Genomic DNA, 10207 nt, shown 5'->3' with positions numbered 1-10207 from the left:
CAAAAATCTCAACATATAATGTAATACAGAGCGGGGAATCCCTAGATGACGTATCCACGGAAATTTTATATATGGCGGCGCGAATTCTATTTAAGTCACGTGATCAAATGATATTGTGAGACCATTTCCAGGTAAAATTGGGGCTCCCGATAAAAACTGACCCTTTATTCGTTTCTTTGACAACTAAGAACAAATATCAATTCCCATAACATTGTATCGCTAAGTCTTTTATTCTACAGAATGACATTTGTTCGATTTTTCATTGTCTAATTTATTTTGCGTGTGCGAATGACGAAGGAAATCCAGCATGGCGTCACATGGTTTCCTCTTTGGTTACTAATCAAATCTACTGGTAAATCATTTCTTTACCGAACATGAAATCTCTGGATGAGTGAATGAGAATTGTCCCTTCAGATTCTGTTATGCTTATTGAAAATGTATTTGAATTCTGATTTAAATGACATTGAAAATACTTCCCGTTTCGGATGTCAACACGAACTGAATATTTGTACGCGACCAGACGATCTATTCAGAGACTTAGGGTAAAAGACTTGTTGCCTATGAAACTGTTGAATGTGAAATTAAGATTCATAAGATGTAAAAGATGAAGCATTTATTAACTGGTGACTTTAATTTGTGTCTTAACTTTTGGATATATATCATTTTGTTAAATGCCTCCTTTATTTGGAATTCCCAGATAACCATTTCAGATTCATTTCACTCTGAACAATGCATCATTTACATACATACATACATACATGGTAGTTGTGTTTTAAAGCTATCATGGTCATTAACAATTTAATTGTTTGTCTGAAAATCATGCTGTATTCTGTAAAGTAGTGTTAAGGTTTTTATCTGTCATCCTTAAATTGTTTACAGATAATTTATTAAATTAAAAGATAATAAGTTCATTTGCATATATCAGAGACATATATAAACACGACAAACTAACAAAAACATTTTATCTTATAACAATACAAACAAAACTATTTCATAATTAAATGTTACATTCTGATAAGTTGAATAATCATAATATTAGAATATTATTAATAATGTTAATGGTTGTACTTGTACAACTATAGTCGCCATCTAATTTAAATAATTATGACATCTTGAAAGGCTATTATACTTTTTGCTTTGACGCCTTACAGCATCATCACAAAGCTCTAGACATCTTTTTTGGTTTGGTTTTGAGAGGGAATTTTGCTCAACTTTGAGACCCAATTTAGCTCCCAAAAAATCATTGAAGGCAAGCATGTAGCTCCATATACGCCAACACGCACGTGCATGCACATCGGCATGCTGAACTCAAAAAAATTATTTACGATTTTCAGCATTGTAGGTTCAAAAAGAGTTCATATAACTAAATATCGAGTTTTACTAGCCTAACCTATTTGTCATCACTAAATGACATTTGTTTGTCCAACCGTCTGTGAACTTTAAAACGTTTATTATTCTTTTATGGTGTCCATTTTTCTTTATGGCATTTTTCTTATTATGCCCCTGCCGAATGGCAACAAGTCCTTGAGGCTGTATACCCATTAACGTCGGTGCAATTATTGGAAATTGTTTTTTCTCTCTGTTACTTTGTTTTGCCTCAACCAAATGTTTTAAAACTTATATAAACTATAACACTCCGATCAAGTTGGATTTGAAGCCAGATCCAATGTATGGTTTCCGAGTTAGGCTGGCAGGTACAAAATGTATGTCCTAGTCCTTCTTTTATTTGTTATCTTACTTTGGTTTCATGTATCACAAAAATGTATGATTCACATCAATCGTAAGGTTGTCCAATCAGATGCCAACTTCACTGTGTGAGACACTTGATGCAGTAAGCCTAATGCTGTATCCTTCTGTAGATCCTTTTTGAGTCTTATGTTGGTAGTGCCAGTAACATGTGTTATGATAGATCTTTCAGTATAGTACTTCGGTTGAGAACATGTATGACCAACCATGAATAACGATAGGTCATCATCCCTAGCATTAATGCATATTTATCAGGATTTCAGTGTGAATATGGACATATTGTTAATTGTTATTTGGATGGAGAGTTGTGTCATTGGCACTCATACCACATCTTTCTATATATATCGTCGTGTCATATGTTTTCGTATGTCATATGTTTTCGTACCATCCATATTTCATCGGTTTTGATTTCACACACGTAAAATGTATATTGTTGCAGGTTTTTCAGTTTCTATATTTGGAACAACAACAACAACACTACAACTTGACATTTTTAAAACATATTCAAAGTCGTTTTAAAAGACGCTAGAACAAATTTAATAAAACTGACCAGATTAGCCATTTTTATTTAATGCCAAAAATATGCATCACTATAATAGTTGTTGAGCAATATTCTGAGGAGTTACCTGAAGTATAGCTATATTGTCTGCCTGCTCGACATCGGATCTTCAAGACATGTGACTGTCGTGTGGTTTTTTGGTCATTTCTAGTACAAACGAGCGCGTGAAAATTATCATGGTTCTTATATAAAATGGCTGTTCAAAATCCATTTATTCAATATTTTATTGACAATTCTTTTTATACATCCTTTATACACAGAGATGAAAACAGTCTTAACTTTTTACATTTAAACCCTAAATTTTAAAAACTGCATTTTGTTTTCTAAAAAAAATAATGTCCTTTACTATTTATTTCTAGTACTGAAAAGTATTGAATAACCTTTATTATCATTCAAGCGATCACCAGAACCATGACTATAAATTCATTTCCTGCCCGTGAACTGATCCAATTTTTAATACATGCAAAAATATATGACGCCATTTTTTTACATACAAAAATCGCAAAGTAATCGGAAATGGTTAAAAATCGTAGAAGCCTCGACAAAAAACTAGATACCTAAAATCATTTGATAGGATGCATGCTTTTCAAATTTTAGTAAACACCTGAATAAAAACGCAACATTGAAAATTGTTATTAGTACGAAAACACATCACATGATGATATAGTTATGGAAAAGTTTGTTTCTGCTAAGACCTGAAATGCAGATTTTAAACAATTTTGAGTAAATTCTGTCTCACAAATATGTGTTGTTTATGATTATGTACCATGATTTACTGTATTTATAAGAATTCTGAATATTATAGTTTTGCATTAGTGAATTATATTAACGTCCTATGAGCACAACCTTCCTATTATGGAAAACCACCAAAAAAAAAAATCTTCATAAAATGGTCCCAAATTTTTTTTTTTTTAGTTTAGATTGAAGTCTTGTCATCATAGGGCAGAAGAAATTTTTCAAGTTATTACATTTGTCCAATTTTAGGAATTTTCCAAGTTTTTCTATGGGACAATTACATTTTTTGTATCATAATTATAAGCCATATAGGTTAGTTAATGAAGGTCTATCTTTATTCTTATGTTTCATACAACATACATGTATATGTTAACATTTTCCTGATTGGCTATAGACATGCAATCAGGGTTTGGTTCTTTAAAGAAAGCATCCCATCTTTTATTTATATTTATTTATTTTCAGTATCTAAATTTGTATATAGTGTTGTGTAAATAAGTGTACAGGATGAGTGCTGCGGTGGCTTCATCGCGTGGGAACACAAGACCCATGAAAGAAAAACATGGAAAATCCACCCCACAGACACAAACAAAATCAGAAGGACCTCCTCAGAAAGTACAGGCAAGTGTTGATCCAGATAAGGATAAGGGTCAAATGAAAAAATACATTTATTGTTGTACATTATATTCAAGTTAGAACAAAAAATATAGTTCTTACAGTGAAATATAATGACATTTGTTAGAATGTCGAAAGATTTGGTTTCATAAATGCTCAAGTTTTAATTCGTTACCTCTAAAACAGTCTTTAAAAACTTATGATTTAGTTCTTTTAGTCTTTTATCATAGAACGTTGCATTGTACACAACATTTGTTGATTATGCTTATATTTTGATAAAAATTTAGGCTACTCCAGAACAGATAAGGTTGGCACAGTTGACAAATGATGCAAATTCATTAGATGAATCGGCATTCAGACAGAAGGTGAAACAGGTATGTTTTTTATCATTTGTTAACCATAGTTTCAAAAAGTTGTCTTTTTAAAGAATATATATAAGTACTTGCAGAATATTGCAAAGGGACAAGAAAATAAAAATGATTGATATTAAAAAAAAAAGGAGATTTGGTATAACTATCCAGCAATGTTCAAACGAAGTGGATGTAAGAAATTAAAGGCAACTGTACAGCTATCAATAATGAGAAAATCTTGTACCGATATGTTGGATTAATATTAGTTAGAGATTTCCAGTCTGACAATAATGTCTACATGTTAAAGGTTATCACTTCTTATAATAATCTTTGTAACTCAAATTTAAAAAATTCTTTTTTCCTATTTTCTTTTTTCCTATCTTTATTTGTATAATATCCTCAAAAATATCTCTCAATCTTTGATAAAAGTTCAAAGGTCAGTTTATTCCACTCAAAGCAAAAGATAGACAGAAAAAAGTCTTGTTTACATAAATTTGCATCTTTTAGATTAAACGTAGTAGTTTTCTGATATGATAGGTTGTCACATTGATTGGTCTTGTTTTATAACATGCTGTGTGATTTATAAAGGAACCATAATAAAGTAATAATTTTCATCTGGTGGTGAACTGATCACTGATCACAACTTTTTTGATATGAAAGTGTGGATTTTGATATGTGTTCTCCATTTTACAGGTGATCGATGTAACAGGTATTACAGATCAAAACGAAGTAGAAATAGCTTTACAAGATTGTGGCAATGATACAGAGAGAGCCATTAATATGTTGTTAGAGGGCAACACAGTACAGGTAATTTACTCATTAGTATGCATTAACATTTGCAAGTTATAAAGACTGAAACACTGTCTGATGATAATATTTTAGGCCACCCTTAAAAAATTGTTTGTTTGGCATTGCCGACCCACACTATCAGCAGGTGGGTAGGTAGGTAGGGATTTTTTTTTTTACACTTAAAAGCTTTATCCATGTTAATCATGAAGTCTCTAGATCAATTTTGTCTAAAGCATTGCAGCATTGTTGTGTGTACATGCTGGTGGTTTCTTTGAAAGGGGTCAACCGTCAATGTCACATTCTACATCATATGGATAATTTCATGTAAGACAGTCAGTTTTGTTGGCAGGGTTAACCAAAGTACCCAGAAAAAAACACAGAACTGAGGCAGCTAGGAAACTGACAAATTAACCATATAAAATGTATGACGTGAAAATTGAACTTTTATTGTGGGACTGCCCATTGAACAGAGGCCTGATGTCACATCTTGAAGTTGTGGTCACAGTTTGGTAAAATAACCATAAGTTAAATGGCTCAACCACTATGGCTCCTTGTACAAATGGACAAAGATTTTAAACTTTGATTGTTTGCTTTGGTTTTCATGGTTTTATAAACATCACTTTCTACACCATATGGGTAATTTCATGGCAGTCAGTTTTAGTGGCTTACTAAACCTAAGTACTTGAAGATAAACGCCAACCTGCGGGAGGAAACTGACTAACCTTATCACATATGACATGAAAATCAAACCTTAATTTTGCAACTGCCCAACTAGGGCTCAAACCAATACCTAGAGGCTAGTAATCATACATGTAAGGTGTGACGAACTACCATACAACATGTACAAACACGCCTACTGCCCCTGATAAGTTTTGAACTTTTGAGGATAAAGGATCTGTACCAAATTAGGATAGCAAAATATTAAAAATTTGGAAGGTTGGCACAAATAGACATGGTGTTTATACTGATATTATCCAAGTGCAAGGTTTTTCAGGGCTAGGTTTAAAAAGGAATGGAAATATGCAGCAGGACAGACAATTTTTGCAGATAAATAAATTATGGGTTGTAATGCTTGTTTGATTAACAGAAATCTGGACAATTCATTACATGAATACAGAAAAATTAATGAGCCCTTAGAAATTAGAATTGTGGAAAAGGAGGGGATTTTATTCATCACTAGTACACTAGATACATTTATAAATATATGTTTCTGTCAGTATCTTTTATGTTTTAAGAATTATCTTATTCATGTTAAGAAGAAAGGCAAGAAAAGTGGGAAGTACTCCAATTGACACAAGATGGTAGTCTTTAAAATATGTATGTTTTGTACCAGGCTAGCATCTACTGGTACAAAACTACTATAAACCTGTAAATTTTAATTTGGGACCATTTTGGTCTTTAACATGTTTAAGCTTTGGTGCTTACAGCCATAATTATCTTAAATGCATCATTGTGGTTCTGACTATAGTAGATACTTTGTTCTCTGGTTCAAGGGAAAATTTGTCAATGATAAATTTCAAATATTTAATAAGTTTACAGCTTTTACATTAATGCTAGCAAGACAAATCTTTGTTTGGCTTGCTTGCTTTGTTTGTATCAGTGTTTGCTCAAGCATGGTAATTAAGATAGGCGGGGCTTCAGCTTGAATACTTAGATTGTATTGGACGTTATGTCTGAGGTGAAGGACACTTTATTTTAAAACATCACATGACAAATATTCTCACATGTTTTCTCACCAGTAAAAATACAACAGTCTGCACCAAAAACTTTTTCAACTACTAGTCCGAAGACCAATATTCTGACATTTTTCTTATTGGGCCAAACAAAGTTTTGCAAAAACTTACTAGTCCGAACCAAATTTGACTAGTCTGGGGCATCGGACTAGTGGCTAACCGTGCAGACTGTACAATAATTTGTCAATGAAAGAAAAATATAAACTTTTTTCTTGTATGAGGCTGAGAAACTGGCCTTCAACATTAATTGACCTAATATTGTTTTTATAACATAACAATCTATTAGTTCAGTCAGTTATTTCCATGTCTGTTCTTCGATTATGCAACTCAAGAAAATATTCCAAAAAATGGGAAACAATTGTATCGAAAAGAGAAAATCGAGTGCACCTTTTTTTATGTTAGGGTGTGTTTGAGATGAATATTTTGTCTTGAAAATGTACAAAACAAGAGTATTTGATACATCATCTCGCTTCAGACTCCATCATTTTATATAGCAAAGCTACAGGTTGACTTCATAACATAAAAAATCACAGTACTTAAAGATGAAATTATAGGGGTCAAGTGAAATACCTATCCAGTGGATCAAAAAATCAGAGTAGGTGTGTTTGAATAGCTATTTTACTAAAAGTGCTTGACGACAGTCTTTAAGTTGGATCTCTGAAAAAAAAAATTGTCTTCCGTTTCTACGATTGTGAAAATGAACTGGCGTAATAGGAAGATAATTTCGACGAAGTAGAATCCTGTCTGTATTGTATATTTAGAGGTAAGGAAACATGTGAGAATAAGTATCATGTGATGTTTTAAAATTTAGTGTCCTTAACCTCCAACATAACGTCCAATAAATTTTAAGTATGATGTATACAAGCTGAAGCCCCGCCTATCTAATTACCATGCTTGAGCAAACATTGATACAAACAAATGTAAGAGCCACGCATATTTGTTCTGTGATGTCCCGGTGAAAAAAATTCTATCTCATGAAGCGACGAAGTCAAGCAGAAATCATCAGTTTCTGCTTTACAAAAGATAAAATTTGAGTCCTCTACAAGGTCTCTCAGAATGTTTCTTTCAAAGAATAGCTGAAAATTTGATTTTTGATAAAATCTATCTCCCTTAACCAATGCATTGCAGCATAGGGAGATGCTTTCCCCTGACGGTTTCTTTGACATTACTTTTGGCAGACTTTTCTATTCCATGTCATTTAAATGTTTGCTCCCAATACAGTGTAAGACAAGCGCTTTTAAGATTTTGATTTGAAATAAGTAAAGCCAGGAACAAACTCGGCGCATAGGATCAAATTCCGGCACAATTTCGATTTTTTTTTTAAATAAAAAAAAAAAAAAATTCTGAAACTCAAATAAAATTATTTGGGCAGCAAGTTTTTCAGTGGGTCGGGCGGCAATGCCAAACAAATGAAATTTTATTTTAGGCCTTATTGTGATTTCTTTAAATACTATGCAAGTATGTACATTTTGCTGAAATTTTTTGTCCTAGTTTTATATATTTTTGAAATAAAATTATGAAAAGCTGGTGTTTTTTTTCCTGGTTACTGTAAATTCAGAAAATATTGAGAGGTTTTGGTTATTGCAAAAAAAAAAACAACTCGTTAAGCATGGCAATATTTATTACTTGCATTCTGATATCTAATTCATACACCTGTATGCAGGTTGCTTCCATTTGTAGAAAACCAGGTGATAAAGAAAAAATAGCATTATACATAAGAGATTTTAAGTTTGGGAACAATTATTTTGGATATCATTTTCAGTTATCAATAAAGGAAAAAGACCTGATTGTTTTTTTTTATGAAAGACTTATATCCAAAATTTAAAAGGTTCAAGTGTTTTGTTAACAATGCATTTCCTATATTTATGATGGATTAGCCTGTTTATGTTCTATTTGATAAACAAATATTATATAATTGAATAGGGAGAATGGAAAGAACCTGGAAAGAAAAAGAAGAAGCCAACACCTGCTCCTGCTAAATCAGAACCTACAACAAATCATGTGGATGAAAAAACAGAAGAACCAGAACAGAACACTGAAAGAGAAAAAGTGCCAGACAAAGATCGATCAGAGAATATTTCCCGAAGAGGGAGGCGGTTCGACAACAGATATGATAGCAGACCACCACGTTTAGCAGCCAGAGGTAGGGGGAGAGACAGACCAAACAGAGAAAACAATGACAATGATGCTGGCGAATTTGGTGGTACATTTGGACAAGACAAAGGGTTTGACAGTAGAGGACGGGGCAGAGGTAGAGGTGGGAGAGGTAATTATAATTTATGATTTTATTACTTGTTACATTGTAAACTATTCTATGAAAACAAATATAGTTATATTTTGCATCAAAGAGAAACAAATAAAAAAAAAAAACACTACTTGACAAGAATACAAAAAGATGGCTAAACAAAATACAGCTGTCGATCAACATTGATTTAAAAAAAAAGACATCTAGTGCCAGCTGATTGTATAAAAAAACACCAATTGTATGTTATGTTTATGTCCCTGTTGTGAATAAATTATTGAACTGACAGTGGTTAAAGGAAGTATATAGGAACTTGTGTATTAAATCACTCCTGCAGGCAAAATTCCATGAAAGACTTGTTGGTTTTAATTTGTTTCTGACACTCATACCACATCTTCATATATCCATTGATTTAAAATAATGTTTTTAAAACAAATGCATATATCTGAGATACTGACTTGTAAACTGTAATAATTTACACTGTCAGGATTAAAAAAAAATATTTTGTGTTGTACATGTTGTGTCCATAGATACATATTGTTTATAAAACTCTCCAGTCTACTAAAAAAAAAATGCATAGTCTTTATTAATATGTCACATTTATGTGTAATACACCTGGAAAAGCATGTAGTATTTGCTGCATGCTGTTAAGAAGCTTTCAATCAATCAGTCTAGAGATATATTTTCTTTTGTAGGTGGTTCAAGAAGAGGAAGAGGAAGGTATGCTTATTTTATTTAACCCTTTCGCCGATGAGTCTCGGTTTACCGGGATTCACGCTTCAGACAGCTGACGATGAGTCCCGTTTTACCGGGATCTGAATACCTCTTTTATATTTCCCGCTCAAAACAGTGCAAACATGAATTATCTTTCTTTGATGAATACCCGGATGAAAGTGTAAACATGGCGCTTCCGTTTGTTGAAAACCGTGTCAAAATCAGACGAAATTTAACGGAATTTACGAGAATTTGAAATGAGGGAACATTTTTTTTTTTAAATATGGAAGAATTGAAGCCAAACTAGTATACTTTTTTGACATAAAATGTCGTTTTATATACTAAACACTTGGAATGGACATCGTTCAGTGTGAGGAATTTGTACAGCCTCATAAAATTTTTCAAAATTTTACCGTTTTGGGTTAAAAAATTACGATTTGGGGTCGTAGAGCAGAATTTTGAGAATTTCACCTAGATAATGCCGAAAATTTGAAAATTTGAATATTCTATGAAGAAAAAATTATCAAAACATGAACAAAACTGTGAACATGGTGTTTGTATATGACATGCACCCTTTTTGGTCCATGAAAATAGATAAAAAGTTTGTGTACATAAAACATATAAAATCTTGAAATCAGTACTAGACAAAGAATATCTTTTTTTTAAATAGCAAAAATTATCATCAAGTCAAGATCTACAAATAATATTTGAAATTATCAGTAGATGT

The 10207-nt window shown here is 32.3% G+C and overlaps 1 protein-coding gene across 7 annotated transcripts in view; it reads left to right on the top strand.

Annotated features, from left to right (window-relative positions):
* LOC143072698 (uncharacterized) overlaps nucleotides 1–10207 on the top strand; it is a 34783-nt gene continuing 24576 nt past the window's right edge. For 6 of the 7 annotated variants that reach the window (XM_076247776.1, XM_076247773.1, XM_076247775.1 and 3 more), the window contains exons 1-6: nucleotides 1–131; nucleotides 3503–3658; nucleotides 3940–4026; nucleotides 4696–4809; nucleotides 8448–8790; nucleotides 9462–9486. In XM_076247776.1, coding sequence (XP_076103891.1) covers nucleotides 3545–3658; nucleotides 3940–4026; nucleotides 4696–4809; nucleotides 8448–8790; nucleotides 9462–9486 — 683 coding nt within the window. In that variant the 5' untranslated portion in view covers nucleotides 1–131; nucleotides 3503–3544. Of the gene's footprint in view, nucleotides 132–258; nucleotides 353–3502; nucleotides 3659–3939; nucleotides 4027–4695; nucleotides 4810–8447; nucleotides 8791–9461; nucleotides 9487–10207 lie in introns of those variants that run through there. The other variant, XM_076247771.1, reaches the window with a different exon arrangement.

This window comes from Mytilus galloprovincialis, chromosome 4 (assembly GCF_965363235.1).
Source record: "Mytilus galloprovincialis chromosome 4, xbMytGall1.hap1.1, whole genome shotgun sequence".
NCBI classification, from domain to species: domain Eukaryota; kingdom Metazoa; phylum Mollusca; class Bivalvia; order Mytilida; family Mytilidae; genus Mytilus; species Mytilus galloprovincialis.
The sequence above is the reverse complement of the archived record's forward strand: the minus strand, read 5'-3'. Positions and strand labels throughout refer to the sequence as shown.